At 40.6% G+C, this 22,762-nt stretch overlaps 1 protein-coding gene across 1 annotated transcript in view; it reads left to right on the top strand.

The window, feature by feature from the left end:
- Positions 1–22,762, top strand: part of CAMTA1 (calmodulin binding transcription activator 1) — a 1,293,563-nt gene that overhangs the window by 395,132 nt on the left and 875,669 nt on the right. Inside the window, exon 6 of the mRNA XM_027843932.1 lies at positions 4,845–4,912. Coding sequence (XP_027699733.1) covers positions 4,845–4,912 — 68 coding nt within the window. The remainder of the gene's footprint in view (positions 1–4,844; positions 4,913–22,762) is intronic.

The raw sequence follows: 22,762 nt of genomic DNA, 5'->3' as shown, positions 1-22,762 counted from the left end.
AAAATATTTTCTTCTTTTGAGATTATTGACCTTTTATTCTGCTGGATGAATTTTATCATTATTCTTCTAGAGCCATGAAGTGACTCTTTTGTATTTTTTTGTATAGAACCACATATGTAAATTTATTAAGGTAGTATTGTCATTTTAATTTACAATGACACAGCTGAACTATGAATAAGTAATTCTTTATAATGATTAAAATCTATTTTTTATTTCTGTAAACAATGTTTTGTAGTTATATCCATATAATTCCTGGGTATATATTGATAGGTGGACTCCCTTATACATTTCATAGATATTTTGATGGAATTTAGCTTTCTATTTCTTCCTTTTGGGGTTCTAATTTAATATATGCTTTAAGGCTCATGACTTATATGAGTTTATTTTATAACCCATTACTTTGCTGACATTCTTGTTTCAATAAAATTTCAGTTGACTCTGTAGCATTCTCTGTTTAGATCATTACATCATGTACAAAAATAATAATTTTATTTTTTCTTTGTCTGTGGTTATTCCTTCAACTTAATTTTCTTGTATTTTATAGCTAGCATTTCCAAAATAATTTCCAAATAATAGTGGTGATAATGAATATCTTTGTTTTATCCCTGATTTATTGGGAAGACTTCTAGTGTTTTTCTATTACATATAGTGTTGGCTCTTGATTTTAGATGTTATTTAACAAATTAAGGAAAAGTCCATTTTTTCCTATGCTTTTTAGGATTTTAAACAGAAGTATGTCCAATTTTTGTCAAAAGTATTTTCCTGCACTGGCCCTGAAGTCAGGAGGACCTGAGTTCAAATCTGGCCTCAGACCAAACACTTGACACTTGACTGTGTAACCCTAGGCAAGTCACTTAACCCCAATTGCCTCAAACAAACAAACAAAAAAAAAACCTGAACATCAATGAGGTCAAAAAAAGTATTTTCCTCATTTATTGATATAATTATGTTCTTTAATTTTTTTCTTATTAATGTGGTCTGTTATATTTATAATTTTTCTAAAATTAAACTAGCTCTACATTTATGCTATGAATTCAAACTGAGCATGGTATATAATCTTTTAAATATGTTTCTAAGGCCTCTTTGCTAATTTTTTATTTAATATCTTACATCAACATTCATTAGTCAGGCAGGTGACATGGGCTTGAACTAGAGTAGTAGTTGTATGAGTAGAAAGGAGACATATATGAGAGATGCTGTGGTTAGAAATGACAGAATTTGATGATGTATTAGATATGTGAGGTGAGTCGGAATGATTCTAGGATTACACCAAGGCTTTGTGTGTGGGTGGCTGGGAGTATGGTAGGGCTCTTGAGAGTAATGAGAAAATTGAGAAGAGGGTTTGGAGGAAAAGATAATAAATTCTCTTTTGGACATGTTGACTTTGAGATGCCTATAGCACATCTAGTTAGAGAGATATAAAAGGTACCTGGCAATATGGGACTGGAGCTTAGGAGACAGATCAGGGCTGGATATATAGATCTGGGAATCATGTAAAAAGATGATAGTTGAACCTATGGGTTGATGAAATCATCAAGTGAGATAGACTAGAGGGAAAAGAAGGCTTAGGACAGAACCTTGAGGGACTCTTGCAGTGTGTGGGAATTATCTGGATGAAGATACAGCAAAGTAGACTGAATGGTCAGACATGTAGGAGGAGGAGCAGCGGAGAGCAGTGTCACAAAACCTGGAGCAGATCCAAGAAGAGCTGCCAATCAACAATGTCAAAGGCTTACAGATAGGTCAGGAAAGATAAGAATTGATAAAAGGCCATTAGATTGGCAATTAAGAGCTAATTGGTAACTTTGGAAAGAACTGTGTCAGTTGATTGATCAGGGTAAAAGCCAGATTGCAGAGGGTTTCGAAGAGAATGAGAGGAGGTAGGGACACCTTTTGTAGATGGCTTCCTCAAGGAGTTTATCCAAGAAGTGTGGGGAGAGGTATAGGACAATGAACGCAGGGATGGTAGGATCAAGTGAAAGATTTTTAAGCATGAAAGAGACATGAACATATTTGTAGGCAGCAGGGAAGGAGCACTGTGGGTTTTTGAGACTCCTGGAGCTTACACATCCATTCACTTTGAACTTCCTCCTCCTCCTTTTCCCCTCCCATCACCACCTCCACACGTGTACAAAGAATGTTCCAAGTGACCCTGGAACTGAATGTTAACAGGCTTCTGGCTTGTTTACCTGTGTCTGTGAGAGATTTCCTGGAAGAACCCTTTTCGTTAGTGCCTGAAGGCTTCTAGATATATTTTTGTGCAGTTCTGGGCTAGAAGAAGGCATTTTCTATTGTTTCTCCTTGGATTTTCATCTTTGCTGGAATGCCCTTGGGGAATCTGGGCTTCTCTGTGACCTTTCACAGCATCATCTTTATCAGAAATCAACCACAATTTATTTAGACATTCCCCAATTAATGGGCCATTTATTTTGGCACATTTTTGTGACACCCTTGTGGTTGAGTTCTTCAGGATGTCACCTATGGAAGACTTTTTGATTCCCCTGTTGTATCTTAGCCATTTCATTGACTGTATCCTGGAAAGGGGTGGTGGGGGGGGGGACTTGTGACATTAAATTAATCCAGAGACATTTATCTATTTTCAACCAATCAGTCAACATTAATTAAGTGCCTACTAAGTGCTAGGCACTGTGCTATGTGCTAGGGATACAAAAAGAGGCAAAAGACCATTCTTGCCTTCAAGGAGTTTATAATCTATTGGGGGAGACAATGTGCAAAACAAACATATACAAATATTTTCAGCCTATAGTGCTGCTCAGTGAAGTGAAATCTGTTTTTAACAGAAGTGTTTCTGTAACATTTTAACTTGTTTATCACATACTCCGAGAGCATATATTTATCTTTTGGTCCTTTTGGGCGAGGAAGTATTGATCTTTCTATAGCTGTTGAGATGATGGGACCTGTACTTTGTTAACTTTGTATGAAGTTTTATTTGTATACTTTCTCAACTGAAACTTCACCAAAACAATAGTAATGGTAATTGACTGGAGCTGTTATTTCATTGGTGCAGGGAATTGTCAGTGAGGTAACTCTCTGTACCAATGCAAACCAATTACTACTTGGTACCTCATGGTGTTAGAGAATTGCCTGAAGGCAAAGACATGTTAAGTGACTTGTGCAAGCTCGCACAGCTAACATGCTGTGTTGTCAGGGTTGAAACTTGAGCCTACATTCTCCTAATTCTACTGGCTCTTTATCTACTATGCTATGCTGTCTCTCTTATTATTTTGTTTTTTCCCAGTCTTCTTATATTCTATTTGATGGAGTTTAGATAGTCAACCCTTCCCCAAGTTTCCCTTTTAATTCTAGTGCTTTCCCTTTGTTGATATTTCCTATTTTTCTTGTATGCAGCTTGTTTGCACATAGTTGTTTGCTTGTCACCTCTCCCATTAGATGCAAGATTCTTGAGAGTAGGAACTGTCTTTTTCCTTTCTTTGTATCTCCATTGCTTAGTATAGTGCCTAGCACACAGTAGGCTTTTTAAAATGCCCACTGACAGGCTGACTAAATCAAGGGACAAGCTGGTATCCTACTATTATTCTTTTATGTATTTAATATTCATTAGATTATGGCATAGGTAGACAAAATGACTGTCTTTTGCAATTGAGTAGAAGTGTTGGGATGTGGTTCATCTTTTTTTGGTTCATAATTATTCTTAAGCAAAGCTAAGAAAAGGTCTTATTTAATGTGTCCTCTGATCAAAAGGACTGAAAATCAATTATGACCAAGTATGTTGGGTCAAGACTCACTAGTGGAAAAAGGAGGAAAGTATTGTGATCCCTTGCCTTCTTTACTGACTCTGGACCTCTTGGTAATACCCCTCCAGGGCCCTTTGTTGTAGGTACGCTATGGTCCTATGCCTCTTCTCTGGTTTCCTCTGAGATCACTTAGTATTTGGTAACACCATAGAATCCATGGGAAATATGCATCTTAGTTGGCCCAACCTTAATTTAACTTACAAACTTGCCAATTTCATGTTAGCAAATCAGTTTGGATCTAGGAGTAATGGGCCGTATCATGCCTCAAAGCAGAAGCAATGACTTATGTTGATGTCACCCACTGGCTTTTTATGGAAATTATTAATAAATCAGTAAATCTGTCTCCAGTGATGTTGTTGTGTTTATAAATATTTAATTTACCTTCAGGTGCCCACATTTTCTCTGTCTTTGCTGTTAACTCTGCTGACTTTGCTTTTCTTTCTGAAGTGTTGGCTCGATGTATTAAGTTATCAGGGGGTACCTTCTGTGATGGAAAAGGTTAACAGATTGCCTTCTCTTTTTTGGGGGTGTGTGGTTTTATCTTTTCTTTCTTTCTTCTTCTTTTTTTGCATCTCCTTGTGTGATTTGGCTCAGGGGTTTTGGAAACTCTAGCTGAGAGAACATGGCATCTCTTGCAATGATGAAAGATTAGTCCACCCTTGGAGAAAGACAGACTAAAACTTGGCAGTTACAACCTTGCATAAATGAAGACCTGTTGATAGCATTTTTCCCTCCCCCAAATTAATAACATTTAGGATCCAAGATCATTTCCTGTGTTTTCTTTTCATGAAGAAACTTTTTTTTTTTTTAACATTGACACGGACTTCTCTTCAGAAGCCAAGAACTTTGATTATTTTTATGTAGCAGGTTGCAAAAAGATGGTTACAACAACAACAACAAAAATAAACCCCCTGGAAATGGAGAATAGTATTGAGCAGTGAAGACTGGAGTCCCATTCTTAGAGGGTGGAGAATATTTGAGGGAGTTAAATATTTAAATATGTTAAATATTTTTATCCTAGATCCAATGTGAGCTGATTATTTATTCCATGTTCTGTTTCTTTTTCAGGAAATTGCAGCTTATTTAATAACGTTTGAAAAACATGAAGAATGGCTAACCACCTCCCCTAAGACAAGGTAACATCCCCAATATTGCTGCTTTTTCAGATATGTACAGTAAACAGATTTATTTCCACTGATTACCTGACTTCACCGATCCATCCATTGGTGGCCAATTGAAAAGCCTATGTCATGCTTGATAGCTTGTGACACTGAGGTCTCCTTAATTGACTTAATGAGTATTATATTGAATAGAATCAGATGGATTAAAAATAGAGTGCCAATGATCATACTGAGTTGAAAGCTTTAACCTGATGGGTTCCCATTTAATCATTTCATTAAACCCTTTCCCTTGGTTGGATTGGTATTGTTTGGATGGTGGGGAAGGGGGGAAGTTGGAGACATTTATCTCTATGGGACTCCCACCTGTCTCCAAAGTGTTTTTCAGCTTTCTCTGTCTCTCTGTCTCTCTGTCTCTCTGTCTCTCTCTCTCTCTGTTTCTCTCTGTCTTTGTCTCTGTCTCTGTCTCTTTCTCTCTCTGTCTCTGTCTCTCCCTCTCTCTCTCTTTTTACCTGTCTTTCTTCTTCCTTTTCTCCCTCCCTCCCTCTGTCCTTTCTTTCTTTTTCTTTCTTTCCTTCTTCCCTCTCTCCTTCCTTCATTTCTCTCTTTCTTTCCTCCTTCCTTTTTTCTTCTTTCCTTTCTTTTTCTTCCTTCCTTTCTTTTTCTTCCTTCCTTATTTTTTCTTTCTTTCATCCCTCCTCCTTTCTTTCTTTCTCTCTCTTTCTTCCCTTCCTCCTTCCCTCCTTTCTTCCTTTCTTTTTTCCCTCCTTTCTTTTCTCCTTTCCTTTCCTTTCCTTTCTTTCCTTTCCTTTCCTTTCCTTTCTTTCCTTTCCTTTCCTTTCCTTTCCTTTCCTTTCCTTTCCTTTCCTTTCCTTTCCTTTCCTTTCCTTTCCTTTCCTTTCCTTTCCTTTCCTTTTTCCTTTCCTTTCCTTTTTCCTTTCCTTTCCTTTTTCCTTTCCTTTCCTTTTTCCTTTCCTTTCCTTTTTCCTTTCCTTTCCTTTTTCCTTTCCTTTTTCCTTTCCTTCCTTCCACTGCTAACTAAGTTGGTCACCTGTGTCTCCACTTGTTTTGGAGGCTGAGGGTTGCTTTTTTCATGTTAGGGGTTTCAGTAATTGGTAGCAAGAGATTCCCCAAAGCAGACTTAATGGACAGGGCTATAGTTTATTATGCAGTAAGTGTCCTCAATAACTGCCATAAATGTTTAACTTCTGTAGTCACTTGGGGACAGATGTAGTCGGTTAAAAGATTGCCGACCTGTTTCCCTTAGAGTGTCGTTGACATTTTTATTATGTTAAGAAAGCTGAAGTACATTTGTTTTAAGGGGGCACCCCTCCCCCATGCCTGACCTGATGCTTTTATTTTGGGTCTGTGACATTTGGAGGGCATTTGAAATAGGTGGCTACACCACTTTCAACTGTAGCAAATTTTCTATTAGTAATGACAGGCTTGTGTGTATATTAGCTTAAGGATGTTGGCGTGATTGTGACTTAAAGGGTGTCTGTGTCTTGAATTTGACTTCAGGAGGCTGTATCCCTAGCCTCTCTTCCTTCCGAAGGAGACACCAAAGTGTCTGTCAGTGTTCATTCTTCTGTGCGCTTCTGCGCATTTTTGTGTTTTTGTTGTTGTTTCAGTCTTTTCTGTTAGGTCTGACTCTGTGACCCCATTTGCAGTTTTCTTCACAAAGATACTGGAGTGGTTTGCCATTTCCTTCTCCAGATCATTTTACACGTGAGGAAACTGAGACAAACAGGGTGAAGTGACTTGCCCAGGGTCACACAGCTAGGAAGAGTCTGAGACCAGATTTGTTTTTGCTTTTTTTAAATTTTTTTTGAGACCAGATTTGAACCCAGAAAGATGGGTCTTCCTCACTCCAGGGCTGGCACTCTATCCGCTGTATCATCTAGTTGCCCTATTTTTGTGTTAGGAGACCTTTTACCCAGTTTATCCATGGCCTTGGTAGGGCCTTCTCTCTTTGGGAAGGTGGTTGAAGGGAACAGGGCTCCATTGAGGTTGGCATTCAAGTTCTTAGGTCAAATAAATAAAGGTTAATGAATATACTCCTAGGATTTAAATATGGAAAAGACCATAGAGGCCACCTGTTCCAACCTTCTCATCATACACTTGAGGAAAATGAATTCCAGAATGGGGAGCTCAAGTCAATAAATTCATTTGAGTGCTTGTCCTCTGGTGGAGGGGGACAATGAGATTTGGATTCCACTAGATTTGGATTCAAAGGATCGGGGTTCAGATCTCAGCCTTGCCCCTTCCTATCCATGTAATTATTGGAAAATCACTTTCCCTTTCTGACCTCAGTGAGGGAGTAGGAATTGATGAACTTAAAGGTCTCTTCTGGCTCCAGATCTACCAAATAATGACTACATGGCTTATATGGGATCTTCATTCTCTACATCCTCTGATACAATTCACCCAACATTTATTATTATTATTATTATTATTATTATTATTATTATGGTCAAGGTACTGTGCTAAGCATGACAGAAAAAAATGACAAAGACGAAAATAGAATAGTCTTTAGTAAGGAGAAGAACTGGACTTTTGAACCTACTAAAGGTCCAAAGACCCAACTGTGGTTCAGGAGAAATAGTACTACCTCTGGATTAGAAGGATCTGAGTTCAAATTCTACCTCTAATACCGACCACTTGTGTGACTTTGGACAAATCACCCCATCTTCCTGTCCTTTGATTTTCTCATCTGTAGTATCAAGTTGTCCAAGTCAGCCTCTGAGGCACCTTCTGTTCTGTTTGTGATCCTTTGACTCCCAATCAGGTATTTTTCAAACAATCAACCAGCAACAGTTCTCAAGTGCTTTCTCTGTGCTAGGCACTCTGCTCGGTGATAGGGACACAAAGAAAAAAGCAAAATAATCTCTGACCTCGAGAAGCTTCCAATCTCATAGAATTCTTTATACCAGGGGCAGTGGTCTTACTGCTTAGGAAGCCTGAACCAGATTAAAATATAATTGGGAAATGTTTAATAAAATAAATAAAAATACAGTCAAACAGAGATCATGTTAATGTGTGGTTTCCTAAGTCATTTACTAGCGGTGTGGTCCAGGGCAAGTCATAACCTCCCTCAGCTTTAGTTTTCTCATCTATAAAATGGGGATAATAATAGCACTTACCTCCCAAGGTTGTTGTGAAGATAAATTGAGATAATATTTCTAAAGTTCTTTGCAAACTTTAAATCACTATAGAAATTCTAGTTGTTTATTATTGTTGTTGTTATTATTATTATTATTATTATTAGTAGTAGTAGTAGTAGTAGTAGTCGTAGTAGTAGTAGTCACTCCTGGTTACATCAACCAGAGTTTGCCTTTTCCTGGGCCATAGCCAAAGACAGGATCACTATTATAGGACCCAGACACTGCCTGACTGCAGAATAACTGGTCCATCATGTTACAGCTGGAGACGGGGCCAAATATTTCAGGACATAAGGCTGTAGGATCCCCAAAAGAGGAGTGAATGCCACTAGTGGTCACACAGGATTTTTGTTTGCCCTTTTGGTGGTGGGACTGGGGTACACCAGGCATTCTGTTAAATGCAATGTAGCATAGAGCACCCCATTGCTGGAGGCATCAGTCATGGAGGGGGTTTATGGAAAGTGTTCCCGGTTTGTTTTTATTTTGCTAGAGGCAGTGGGGTGAAGGTGGTAAGTAAGCATTTGCCTATTAGTATTGCAACACTGTATTTACACCCGAAAGCTCTATGTCCCAAGAGAAGGAAAAGTTGCCTGGCTGTTCAAGGACCTTCCTAAATTAGTTGTTGAGTTGAGTTTGGTAGACATTCCCCTCTCCTCTCCAAATATTGAAATTAATTGGTGCAGTCAACTGCTGAGTTCATACAAACAGGCCTCCTGGTATTTAGGAATTAATGACACCAATACCCTTTGGGACAGAAATGTTCCGCAACCTCTGTTTGCTTCTCTTGCTGCCACCACTCCTGCTAATTTCATTTTAGAAAATTAATAAAAATGAATTGCACCGCTGACATTTATAGAGTTTCCTAATAAAATGATGCATTGTTCATGCAGAGGAATCCCTATTAAATTAACTGTTTTAGTCGGCTCACATATAGATGTTGCTATAGGAAGGAGCCGCAGAATAGACTCATGGCTCATGTTGGGGACTTCCAAGTTCCTGGAGGTTATAAATAGGGCCCTTGCTGAGTTGCTGGCCTAATTACTCTGATGGCTTCACCTTTTTAATACAGGAATGAGGAGTGTTATGGATAAAGCTGGCCTCGGGACATGGAGGTCTGGATTCAAATCTTACTTCTGACACATACTGGTTGTGTGATTCGTGGCAAATCATTTCATCTCTCTTATATAAGGATGAAAAAAAATGACATAGTCTTTGTTCGCCTGAGGAACTTATAGTTGGTTAGGAAGAGCTATGACACGTCTACAAATAAGTACGATACAAAGAAAAAAATGATAGGGTCAAAGGAGAGATCCAGACATTGCTCCAGAGAAATCTGTGGAAGGACAGGTCATTCTAAGCTGGAATCAGGCCAATGTATCCATTTCTATTTCTAGGCAGGACCATGCAATGCATACAGGTTATAATAATTGGCATATAATAACAGGTATATGAGAATCCTGTTATAGTAATTGGCAAAACACTTTGCATTTAGCCCTTCTTTAAACTTCATAACAGCCTCATGAAGTAGCACAACTATTATGAACTCCATTTTACGGATGAAGAAACTGAGGTCAGTTGGGCAATGTTCAATGAATTGCCCAAGGTCATACAGCTAGCATCCAAGGCAGGATTTGAACCCAAGTCTTTGCCTTACTACAAGTTGGCATTCTTTACACTCTGCCGTGTTAACATCTGTTAGGTAGTGGATTATGTGTGAGAGCCCCATGAGAAAGGTAACTGTCTTTCTAATGGGACATATATGTATGATGAGATAGAATGATCAATATGTATGTGTACATGTATGCATGTGTGTACATACATACATACATATGTATATATATATATATATATATATATATACAGAGAAAGAGAGAGAGAGATAGAGGGATTGTGAGCTATTTGAGGAAAGATTTCATACCTATTACTTCTTGGATATACACCACCTTTCCCCCTGCCCCATCCCCTCCCTGGATTAATTGATTGACTTAGTAGCATGTTATCTATACATTTCTAGTTTAATAAATCATTATTAAGTAGCTATCAAGAGGGCTACATGTGTGTTTGAATATGGGTTCTGGATGTGCACATGAATTGTAAAGTCTATCCTCTGGCAGTTTCCTTCCTTCCTTCCTTCCTTCCTTCATTCTCTCCTTCTCTCTCTGCGTCTCTTTCTCGCTCTCTCTCCCTCCCTTTCTCTCTCTTTCTCCTCTTTCTCTCTCTCTTCTTCCCTTTCTCCCCTCTTTTCTCCTCTCCCTTTCCCTGCCCTCCTTTCTCACTTGTTACTTAATCAGTGTAGAGAGTTCCTGGTAGTGTACTTCCTCTATTAATGAAGATTGGCACCTTCTCTGTAGCTTATATCATAGAGAATAGCCAGGAGCAGAAAGAGAAGGACAAATGACTTGCTCAGGGTCACACAACTAGGATGTATCAGAGACACAACTTGAGCCCAGGTCTTCCAGGCTGAGCGTCCAGTACTCCTCCCACTACTCCCATAATGCCTCTTTTTAAAGGCCATTTTCAAAGTAAGATTTTATTATTGTTACGTCAATGGGGTTGGACTGATAATCTTTCACTCAATTCAATAAACTCTTATTAAGAGTCTGTTATGTTCTAGATGTTGTGCTAGATGGTGGGACCCAAAGACAAAATGAAATAGTCCCTGCCCTGCCCTGCCCTCAAGGATCTTATATTCTGGGGGAGGGAGGGAAGAGAGGAGCCTCACCATGTACACCGATAAGTAACTATTATCCAACTATAAAGAAATACAAAGTAATTTTAGGACCAAGAGAGCACAAATAGTTGCAGATGGGTTGGGGGGAGAAATTAGGAAAGTCCTTCCTTCTTTAGGAGTCAGCAGATGAGCTGTGCTTTGAAGGGAACTAGGATTCTAGGAGGTAAAGGTGAAGAGAGTTCAGTCCAGACATGGGGACAGCCTGTGTAACAAAGGCACATTCCATAGGGAGGTGGACTGTCATATATAGGGAAGATATAGCTGGTCAATTTAATATAACCTAAGCATCCTTAAACCACTACCTTCCTTATCCTCTAGGAAAACAAAATTCTTGACTCTGATCCCTGATAACTAGGGAGAACAGAAAAGAGAATTACACAACTCTAGGGGGAAAAGTGACATTGTTGACCCCCTGGGAGTGATTTCTGTCTTCTTAGCCCTATTTGCAGAGCCCTGCTTTGATACTGAGATTTCATTCTGACCTAGGGGTCTCCAGATCATTTATATTGAAATGAAACTTTACTCTTAGAGTGGTGAGGTTTGACTTCAGTGATGTCTCAAGTTAAAGTGGAGAGAGATTCCATGTCAGATATCCTACTAATATTGGACAAGAAGAGGTTGGAACATGCTTTTCAACATCTAATGAATTAATTAGATTTGTAGAACATCTTTCCACTGAAGATCTAGTGTCCCTCTAATGGACACTAACCCCTTTTTGGTCAATGGGCAGTAAAACTGGTAACTAGCAAGCAGGGAGGGGAAGATGAAGACCAAATGAAGACGAGGAAAGAACTAAGAAGCAGGAATGGAGTCTCCAAGAAAGAGGAGTTCCTCCAACTTTTCAAGGCTAACCTTTCACCTATGCCCTTGATGGCTCATAATTCCTTCCTGGCTCATCTGCCAACTTGGCCATGCTGCTATTTCCTTTCTCTTACATCTTCAATGGCCTCTTCTCTCTGGGTCCTAGACAACCTGTGAATTGGGAAAGTAGCCTTCAGGACTTAACTGGAATAGTAGCCATGTGAGCAGAGAGGAGGGGATGGATTTGAGAAATGTTGTAGGGTTACAAACAATAAGATTTAACAACTAATTGAGTACTGGGGGTGAGAGAGATGAGAAGCAAAGAGTGACTCCTGGGTTGTGAAATTGGGTGAATAGGAAAAAATAAACAAAGAGGTGCATTTTGGGTGAAAGAGAATGACTTCTGTTTGGGACATGTTGAGTTGGAGATGTCTACAGTACATCCAGCTTGAACTGTTCAATTGGCAGTTGGAGATGAGGAACTCAGATGAGACACAAGCTGGCTGGACAGCTATATCTAGGAACCATTTGCTTAGAGATGATAACTGAACCCCTGGGAGCACATGAGGTCAGGCACCAAGAGTATCGACAAGATGGCCCAGGATACAGTCTTGGTGAACACTCACATTTAGGGAGTCTGATATGAAAGATGATCCAGCACAGGAGTCTGAGTGCAATCCAAAGTAATTTTTATTACTTTGGAGTAATCCAACAGGGAGTGATCCAACAGGGCGGAGGAGAACCAAGAAAGAATAGCGTCATGAAAACCCAGAGAAGAGCGAGTACTTAGCAGGAGAATGTGGAAAACAGGAGCAGATGCTGGAGAGAGGTCAAAGAGGGTGATGGTTGAGAAAAGGCCATTGGATTCAGCAATAAGAGAGCATTGGTAACTTTAGAAAGAACAATCCTTGTAGAGTGATGAGGTGAGAGTACAAGGGGGTTGAGAAGGGAGTGAAAAGAGAGTAGTGAGAATAATCCCCTTAAGCTCTATGTCCCATAATTTTTTCAGTGAGATGTTCCTCAAAGGAACATTTATGCTTTTTAAAAAATCCTCCACAGTGCCTTGAATGGGGCTGTGCACACAGTAGGTGCTTGGTGATTTGAATGGATCCGCCACTTACTGTCTATGTATGACCTTGCTTTCTCCTGTCCTCAACTTCCCCATCTGGGATAGGAAGGTATTAGAATTGACCTCTAAAGTCCTTTCCAGCTGGCATTCTGTTGGAGTTGGGGATGAGGGCTTATGATGGGTTTACAGTGAACAGAAAGCACATATAAAGTAATTTCAAGAAGGAGACAGTGCTAATTTCTGAGAGAGAATCAGAAAAAGTCTCATGTGGACAATGGCATCCAATTGTGCTTTGGACAAAGCTAAGGATTCTGCCAGACAAGGGTGTGAGGAGAAAGAGAGAGCAAAGGTCAATAAGACTACCTGTCAGGTCTCTGCCATCCAAATCCCCATGGAGGTATGGGTGGGTGCCACTCTCCTAGGAGAGGTTAGTGCTGGAAACAGATTTAGTCATCACAGCTCCCCTGAGATTTGGAGTGCACTGATACACAAGAAAGGCATTGGATCACCCACATTTATCTAACATGAGAGACAAATCCCCAAGGTAAATTGGAGCCCATTACTTACTCTCCTTCCCCTTCTTTCCCTCAAATTTCCCTACTGAGATAATCACTACAGTGCATAAGACATTTCTGAGTGACTTGTCTTTCTAGGTGAGCTAGACAGAGCTGCAGAAGGAGAATTACACAATTCAACCAGAGATCTTGTTTTAGTGATCTATTATTAATCTTTTTTTTTTTTCTGGAAAGTTGGCTTCCCTGAGTTATTTCAGTAGATATTCCTGAAAAGTGTGTGTGGGAGCAGGGGATTGCAGTCACAGAAGTGGATAATTTCAGTGGCTGTGAGGGTGAATCAGTTAAGAAATTGGGTCAGTCCCCACTGCAATGTGGTGACCTTTGCATTGTGCTGAGTTGGGGACCTACCTTCAAATTAACATAATAGCATATCATGTTACATACATTTCAGCACTGGGCTGATACAATGGGCAAATTCTTGACAAGGTAGGAAACCTATTATTGTTAACTGAGGAGCAAATGTACTTTATGGTCTTCCGCCTTCTGTGAGCTCTCTACCCTACCCAGAGGCCACTGTCTCAGGTTTCAAGGAGCTCTCCAACTAGGCTGGAACTTCCCCAGAGGGCATTCAGGCATTGGCCCACTAGCCCCTAGGGTAGTGCCTAACTTTATGCACTTTTCTATGGAAGGCTAAAGGAGCTGCTGAGGCTTGGATCCTGGGAAAGACATGCATAGTGGCCTGGCATCTTGGTAGAATACCTACCAGTCTGTCACATCCAAGCCTATATCCCTACTCAGATCATGTTACTGGATTTATTAGCTGGGGCTCTTTTTGTTCAGTGACATCATGCCTGTGGGCTCATCATCTTTAATTATAAAATCCAGAAATATCAGGGCTGGAAGGGGTTACAAAACATAAAATTTCAGGGCTGGAAGGAGTTCTAGAACACAGAAATCTATTAGAATATAGAATGTCGGGATTGTAATGAACCAGAGAGAACACAGAATTCTATTAGAACATAGAATGTTACAGCTAGAAGGGAATGATTTTAGGAGCTACCTTCTGTGTGAAATCTTTACTGATCAGCTTAGTTCCTAGCTCTCTCCTCATCCTCAAATTATCTTGTATTTACTTAATCTGTTTACATGTTGTACAAACCTTAGACTGTCAGCTCCTTGAAGGTAAGGATTAGTTGTCGAGGCACTTAATGAGATGCTTTGCAGGTTTTGTGTATTAAAGATGGCACTCATGAATGAGTTTTGGCTCCTGTTACAGCATTGATTCAGGAAGCAAATATGTTCTAGACCCTCTCTCTCTCTGTCCCTCTGTCTCTGTCTGATAGAAATCAATCAATCAATTAGCATTTTTAAAGCACCTGCTATGTCTCATGCACTGCACCAGGCACTGGGAAAACCAGAAGAAAAAGGAATCTGTCCCTGCCCTCAAGGAGCTTACGTTCCATGGAGCGAAATAACATACACACGTAAATGAATACAAATGAAATCCAGGGCAGGGGAGGGAGGCAGAAGTAGCTGCCTGGGAAAGAGGTTAGAAAAAGCCTTTTGTTAGGAGATAGCCTTGGTGGAGTCTTGGCTCCAGGCCGTGTACTATGTGCACTATGGCGCCACTTAGCTCCCCATTGTGAGTGTCTAGGAAGGGAAGAAGAAAAATGGTAGGGAGGCTCTTTCCAGGTACTTCAGGCACCCTCTCCCAGGATGAAGTACCAGGTTTGTCTTGGGTCTGAGTTAATCTAAAGCTCTGGGGACTGACCAGTGGGGAAAGGCACCTTGGTTGCCTCTTACCTCGTTGCAAAAATGAGTGTGGTCTCTCTCCTTTGACTGCTTGGTGATAAATGCTCATTTTGGCCTGGGGCTTTGCTTGTCAGGTTACCGCTAATGCAAGTTTGCCTGAGGAGTGGGCCACCCTGATTGGAGAATCCTCATCTCAGAGTGTTACTTTCTGCTATTTCTAAGCAGGGCAACCTGGCAGTGATGAATATTTCTGAGAATAACAAAGCCCTCTGGTGCTGTGCTCTCACAAATCAATAGCCATCTACATAGCTTACCAGGGTCTCCTGGAGGTAATTTTGTTTTATTTGCCCTACCTCCTGGTCTACAAAGGGAGCCCGGTATATTGGATTCAGAAAACTAGCCTGGGAGCCAGGAAGACCTGGGTTCAAGTCCCATTACCATGTGACCCTCAGCAAGTCACTTTACCTTTATCACTCAAAGAGGAGGATAGAATTGATTCTATTGCATAAATTGCAGAGGAGGTAGAAAACTGCACTGGGAGAGGGGCTTTCCTTGCCTGGGAGATCTCTATACAGGTCAAGTCTCTTTTCCTACCTCATAGTTTATTCTTATGTAAAGGTGGTGTTGAAACAAATTTTTCAAAACTTTATTGATTTTTTTCAGTGCCTAAATTCCTCCCTCTATCCCTCCCAGATAGTCATCCCTTATAATGAATATTTTTTAAAAGAGAAAAGAAAAAGCAGAGGAGAAAAGATGAAGCAATACCGATCAATTCATTGAAAAAAAAATCCTGCATTATGTGCAATAATGCCTATAGATCTCTACTTCTGAAAAAGGAGTGGGAGGAGATGAAAGACAGACTTTTATCTCTGCTCTTTGTTTTGCTCTCATAATAATTTCTTCTATACATGGAACCCTCCTTTATAATACAGAAAAAAAATAAAGCAAACCCAAAGAAAATGAAGCCATGTCTGCCATTGCGTGTAATGTCCCATAGCCATAGTCCCCCACCCCACTAAAGAAAGAAAGAGGGAGGGCTTTATCATCTGTTCTCCCCAGCAGGCACAGGTCCTCCTGGTTGATTCTTGGCTTTCTCCTTTTTCTCTCTTGAGCTAAGAAAATCCTCATTTTTGGATTTCTCTGTCCAGATACGGCTATCCCTAGCGCTTCCCCAGGAATCATTTCCGACCTCACGCATTCAAGCTAGCTATGGAGAATGAGATCTAGCAAATTTGCCTAGCAGAATTAGAAGTGGCTAATGTATGTTCCTGGAGTAAACTGCTCTTTGTAACTCATAATTTTCTGTGTAGTAGGGAGTGGCCAGATCAACTGCTGCAGATTTTCCCCCTGTTCTCATTAGGCTATGCTATCATATCCACGGTTCCTATCATAGAGGTTCCTATGTGCTATTCTTACATTTCCCATAGTCTACCTGTGATAGGGACTATTTTTTTTCTTTTACATCAAGAAAAAGTGGGAAAAGAATGTGTTCCATGGTTCTGACTTTGCTACATATCCATTGTTCACGTATTCTTGCTAAATGTGTGTGTGTATACCTTCATGTATATATACATATATACATATATAATATATATATGCATATATATATGTATATCTTGCTCATTGATGCATTTCTCAAGATGAAGTCCTCTGGAAAAACTTTCCAAGATAGAACATTAAAAAAAGATTCTTCTTTCCTCCCCCCACCCAAATCCTCAAACCAAAGACCACCATTGATCCAACCTTATTCCTTCTAATCCTGCTGTTCAAGGAAGAAGGTGGTGATCAGTTACCCTGTGAAAAAGCAGGTAATTTGGTGGAGAAGTGGGATAAGAGGCCAGTACTGGGTCAGCAGTCCCAGAGAAGTGTTAAAGGGCCCTGTACCTTGGCTATTCTGATCACTGAACACTTTGCATCTCCTTGGGCTTAGCTAGGGACTGGGCTCCTTTCTCAAAGCAGCAGAGACCTGGATGGCATGCAGGAGACCTGGTTTGGGAATCGCTTTTCTCTTGATTGAAATATCGCCAGGCTTGTCATTTTTCTCGCCCTTCTTTCCAGCTTTTCAGCCTCAGGACCTTGGGAAATAAGATTTGTGTTTGGAATGAGGCATTGGTGCCCAGGCTGAGGGTGTCCAGGGGAGCCAGCCCCAGCTTGAAAAGACAGAGAGCAGCAGGGACATGGAAGGAAATTATTGCTAAGACAGAGCTTGCATGTAATGATTTAAAAATGAAAGTAAATGTGAAGTTATTGTTCCTTTCTGCGAGGGCTGCTTACCATGTGAAATTTACCTTCTGTATATCTCTTTATATGAAATACCCTGAGGTTCCATTCCCTCCATTACCTTGGCATCCAGTTTATTCATTTAATCCTCCCCACCTTTCCCCCACCTCCCAAAATCATGAGATGCTAAAGTTGTAACTGAATTGTCCTCATCCAGTACAACTCCGAGATAGCTAGGTAGGAAGGAAATAAGTATTTATGAAGTATCTAGTGCATGCCAGGCACTGTGCTTAAACACTTTACTAATATTATCTCATTTTTATCCTCACAACAACCCGAGGAGGTAGTTGCTATTATTATCCCCATTTTATAGATGAAGAAACTGAAGTAGGCAGAAGTTAAGGACTTGCTTAGGGTCATATAGCTTTTAAGTGTCTGAGGCAGGATTTGAATACAAGTCTTCCAGCCCCAAGGTCCAGTGCTCTTTGCCCTATGGTGCCACCTAGCTGCCACTTGTGGACTTGGAGGCAGGAAGCTCTGGATTCTAATCCCAGTTACTAGCCCCATGATACTGGGAAAATCAGTTAACCTCTCTGGGCTTCAGTTTCCTCATCTGTAAAATGGGAGGTTAGACTCAATGATGCCTCTGGCCCCTTCCACTTCTAACTTTATGATCTTCTAAGAATGCCTTTTATATAGTATCAAACTGGTGATCATCTAGTCTTTGTTTGGAGACAAGGGCATGCTAGCGCTTCTTTGAATGGTTCTTGAAAGCTGATTATTAAATTTTCAGTGTGAGCATTTGTGTGGTTGTTCAGTCATGTCCTGTTCTTTGTGACCCCATTTGGGGTTTTCTTGGCAAAATCACTGGTGGTTTGCCATTTTCTTCGCCATCTCATTTTACAGATGAGGAATCTGAGGCAAACAGGGTTAAGTGACTTGCCCAAGGTCACACACTAAGTGTCTGAGTCTGGATTTGAATTCAGGAAGATAGGTTGTCTTGACTCTAGACCTGCCTTCTCTATCCACTGAATGACCTATCTGCCTAGCATTTAGCCCTCAGAAATTCTATAAATCAGGGTTTAATTTATTTTTTTATGGATTGTCTAGATTTAAGAAAGTGATGCAGAAAATGTTAATAATGCAGATTAACTTAAAAGTGTATTGTGAGTGCCTTTCTTTCTTTTTTCTTTCTCTCTTTCCTTCCTTGCTTCTTTCTCTTTTTTTAAAAGAGTTGATTGTTAAATATTTACCAGCACATCCCTATTTGTATACTTTCAGTGATAGGGAACTTATTTCCTCCTGAGGCACCTTATTCTGTTTTGAGACAGCTCTAATTCTTTGGAAGTTTTTTTTACTTGCGTTAGTCATTTATTTGTTTATTCATTCATTTATTCATTCATTCAACCAGCATTTTTTAAACACTTGCTATGTACCACATGTTGTACTAGGTGCTGGGAAGGGGATGAAAGGAATAAACATTTATTAAGTATGTACTATGTGCCAGGTTCTGTGCTAAGTGCTTTACTAACATTATATCATTTGAGATTTCTGGGGTTACAATCATGTTCCTGTCCTCAAGGAGTTTAAATTCTATGTGGTGAGTGGAAGAACAATATGTACATATATGTATATATACATAGGTTTGTTTTTACTGTGCATGTACATATATATGTATATATATGTCTCTATATATGTGTATATATATATATACGCATACACAGTAAAAACAAAGTAATGTTAGGGGTGGAGATTAACAACAAGGAGGACCAGGAAAGGTTTTTTGTAGGTCCTGGTACTTAAGCTGAGCTCTCAAAGGAGCTTGGTATTCTAAGAAGTGGCAATAAGGAGGGAATGTGCTCCAGGCAAGGAGGAGAGCCTGTGCAAAGACATAGAGATGGGAGATAGACTGTCATATATAGAAAACAATAAATGAGTCAATTTGGATGGATCATTGGATGCATGAAGAGGAGTCGTGTGCAGTCCACTTAGAAGGTAGACCAAAGCCAAAGGGTAAAGGCTTTGAATACCAAACTGAGGAGTTTGTACTTTATCCTTGAGGCTAGAGAGAGCCACAGTGGTCTCTTACATTGAAGAGCAAGATGGTTGGACTTTGAACTTTAGTGATATCAACTGGGCATCTGTGAGGAGGATAGATGAGAGACTTGAGGCAGAATGACCAATGAGGATGCTATTACGGGGGAAAAGTATGATAGGTGATCAGGGGGTGAACTAGGGTGATGATGGCTGTTTGAGTGGAGAAAAAGGGATAATCTTCAGAGTTGTGGCCGCAGGATTGTCCATACTGGGAAACTGATTAGATGCTGGGGTTGAAAGAGAGGAGTAAAGAGTTGCAGATGTCCCTGAGGTTGCAAACCTGAATGAGTAGCCAGATGGTGGTGGCTTCAGTAGAAATAGGGACTCAATCAATTATCCAGCGTTTAGACATCTCTGGTGAGCCAAGTACTATGTTAACCACTGGGAATATAAAGACAGAAATGAAACTGGTCTTAAGGAGCTTACATCTATTGGGGGAGTCAACCTTCACACACAGTATATAAGTAATGTGCAAAGTAGACCTAAGGCAATTTGGTGGGTAGGAGGTGAGGAACTAGAGGGAATCAGCAAAGGTTTCAGGTAGAAAGTGGAGTTGAGATGGAGCTAAGGATAGAGGGCATTCCAGACATGGCGGACAGCCTTTGTGAAGGCATGGAGATGGCTGAAGATGTGCTGTGTTCCAGCATACAGCAAGGAATAGCAAGACTTGACTTGACTGTAGAGTGTGTGAAGGGAAATAGTGTATATCAAGCTTAGAAAAGAAGGTTGGGGTCAATCTGTGAAGGGCCTTCAAAGCTAAACAGAGGAGTTAATATTATTTATTATATATTATTATAATACATTGTTTAAATATTATTTAAGATATTTATATAATATATAATTTAATATATTTATATATAACAATATGATATTTATACATAATATGAATATGTTTATTATTATAATATATTATTATTTATTATGCTACTTATATTAATATTATACCTAGAGGTAATAGAGAGCTATAGGAGTTTATTGAATAGAGGAGTGACATGACATGGTCAGACCTATGTTTTAGCAGCTCAGAAGATGGTGGATTGGCAAACGGAGAGATTTGAGCCTGTGAGACCAATTAGGAGGCTGCAATAGTTCAGGTGAGAGATTGTTGTTTTTCAGTCATTCTGTCATGTCTGGATCTTTGTGACTCCATTTGGGGTTTTCCTGGAAAAGATCCTGGAGAGGTTTGCCATTTCCTTCTCCAGGGAAGCAAGGCAAACCAAGGTGAAGTGACTTGCCCAGGCACACAAAGCTAGTGAGTGTCTGAGGCCAGATTTGTATACAGGTCTTCCTGACTCCAGGTCCAGCACTCTATCCACTGAGCCACCTAGCTGCCTCCAGATGAGAGGTAATAAGGACTTAAACTAGGGTGATTGTCTTGTGAATAGAGAGGAGATGGACATGAGGAATTTTGTGAAGGCACAAATAACAAGATTTGGCAAGCCATAGGATACATAAGGTGTGTGAGAGCAAGAAGTCAAGGGAAAAAACCAGAAGTTGTGAGCCTAAGGGACAGGAAGAATGGCCCTGACAGAAACAGCCAAGATAAGTGGGGTTGTCTATGACTGGGACAGGAAAGACAGTGAGCTCTGTTTTGGACGTATTGAGTAGGAGATGCCTGTGGGACATCCAGTTTGAAATGTCCAGTAGGCAAATGGGGATACAGGACTGGCTCTCAGCAGAAAGACTAGGGCTGGATATATAGAGCTAGGCATCATTTGCATGAGATGAGAATTGAAGTCATGGAAACCGATGAGATCACTAAGAGAAGAGAATATATATAGAAAAAGCAGCAAGGTCGTACAGTGGATAGAGTGCTGGACCCAGAGTCAGGAAGGTCTGAGTTCTAATCCTGCTCCAGACACTTACCAGTTGTGTGTCTCTGGGCAAGTTAACTTCTGCCTGCCTCAGTTTCCTCATCTCTAAAAGAAGGATAATAATAGCACCTCTCTCTTAGGGCTGTTGTGAGGATCACATGAAATAGTATTTGTGGGGTACTTTGCAAACCTTAAAATTAACTATTATTATTATTATTATTATTCTGAAAAGAAGAGAGGTCTCAGGACAGAGTCCTGGATTGAGTCATTTTTATTTCCTTCTACTTTCAATTTATAAAGTAGACCAAAGGGCCACATCTATTTTAAACTTGACACAATCTTATTGTTAACTTATGCTGGGAGGATGACATATGAATAATGATGGAAAGGTGTAGTGAGACAAGTAGTAGGAGGAGGCAAGAGACAGAGAGTCAGAAAACCCCTTACAAGAGAGATTTTCCTCGAGTGCCAAATGCTACAGAGACTTTGAGAAGGGTGAGAAAGCAATGCAAAGTGGAAAGAGACTAGCTTTAGAGCTGGGGGACTGGGGTGCAAATCCTACTTCGGTCCCTTTGCTGAGTTCCTGACACATAGTAGACACTTAATAAATTCGACTTGGCTGAGTGATTGACTTCAAACTCTTCCTACTTGTGGGACCTTGGGAGAGTCACTTTACTTCCCTGGGCCTCAGTTTCCTAATCTGTAAAGTAAGAGGGATAAACCAGCTAGTTTCCGAATTCCCTTCTAGCTCTCAATCTATGCTTCTATGGTCCATGAGCTAGGAAGTCAGAGTGTTTTCTGGGACATCACCAGTCCATTGATGTCCACAAGTGCGAGAGTAGGGTGTGGGGGAGGGGAGAAAGACTGTGAGCCAGGTACTAAACTTGAGAAAGGAGGGAGAATTCTCAGTGGGCTGGTAGATGATTTCATTGAGGATCTGGTTGGGGGGTGGGGTGGGTGTGTGAAATGGACAAGGGACGAGACTCTTAATGAAAGAAAAAATGAAGAATGAAGAATGTTTACAGCAAGGGGGTCTCCAGGGTGCCAAGAGGAGCAAGGCATTCGGCCACCCCTCCCCGTAGGCCAGGGTGGGGGGAGGCAGAAGAAAGGGGGCAGCCAGTGCAATAGAGGGGGCCAAGAGGGCCCAGTGTTCTGCCACCGACGATTCCCAAAGTGGATAATCCACAGACAACGATTCCAGAGTAGACACTAACTACCCACTACCGTCCCCCTCCCATAGGTCTGACAGCAATCAGACCTTACCCCCTTTGCCACCAGGGAAAGAAAAGAGGTTGAGTTTTATAGGCACGCTCAGTTCGCACTCAGTAGCCAAAAGGTTCAAATGAGGTAATACTTGTAAAGCGCTAAGCACGGTGCCCGGCACATAGTAGGCACTTTCTAAGCACTTCTTTGCTTCCTTACCACACAATAAATGGATTTAAAAAAAAGTCACACTCTACCTGTACTTGCTCTGATGGGGAGAGTTTTACTCAATACCCATGCTGACTTCACCTGGTGCATGATTAAAGGGCGGAACTCCCATTGGCCGGTCCCTCCTCCCCCTTCCCCCACCGCCCACCCCTCTATTCTGTATATACTCATGTGGGGACGTTTTCCTCCTCCAACAGGTGAGTTCCTTGAGGACAGGGACTAGTTCCCTTTTGTCTTACATAGTGCCTGGCACAGAGTAAATGCTTAATAAAAAACG

This window comes from Vombatus ursinus, unplaced genomic scaffold (assembly GCF_900497805.2).
Source record: "Vombatus ursinus unplaced genomic scaffold, bare-nosed wombat genome assembly UNPS02014932.1, whole genome shotgun sequence".
In the NCBI taxonomy this organism is placed as follows: Eukaryota; Metazoa; Chordata; class Mammalia; order Diprotodontia; family Vombatidae; genus Vombatus; species Vombatus ursinus.
Note: the sequence above shows the minus strand (reverse complement) of the source record. Positions and strands in the feature narration are given on the sequence as shown.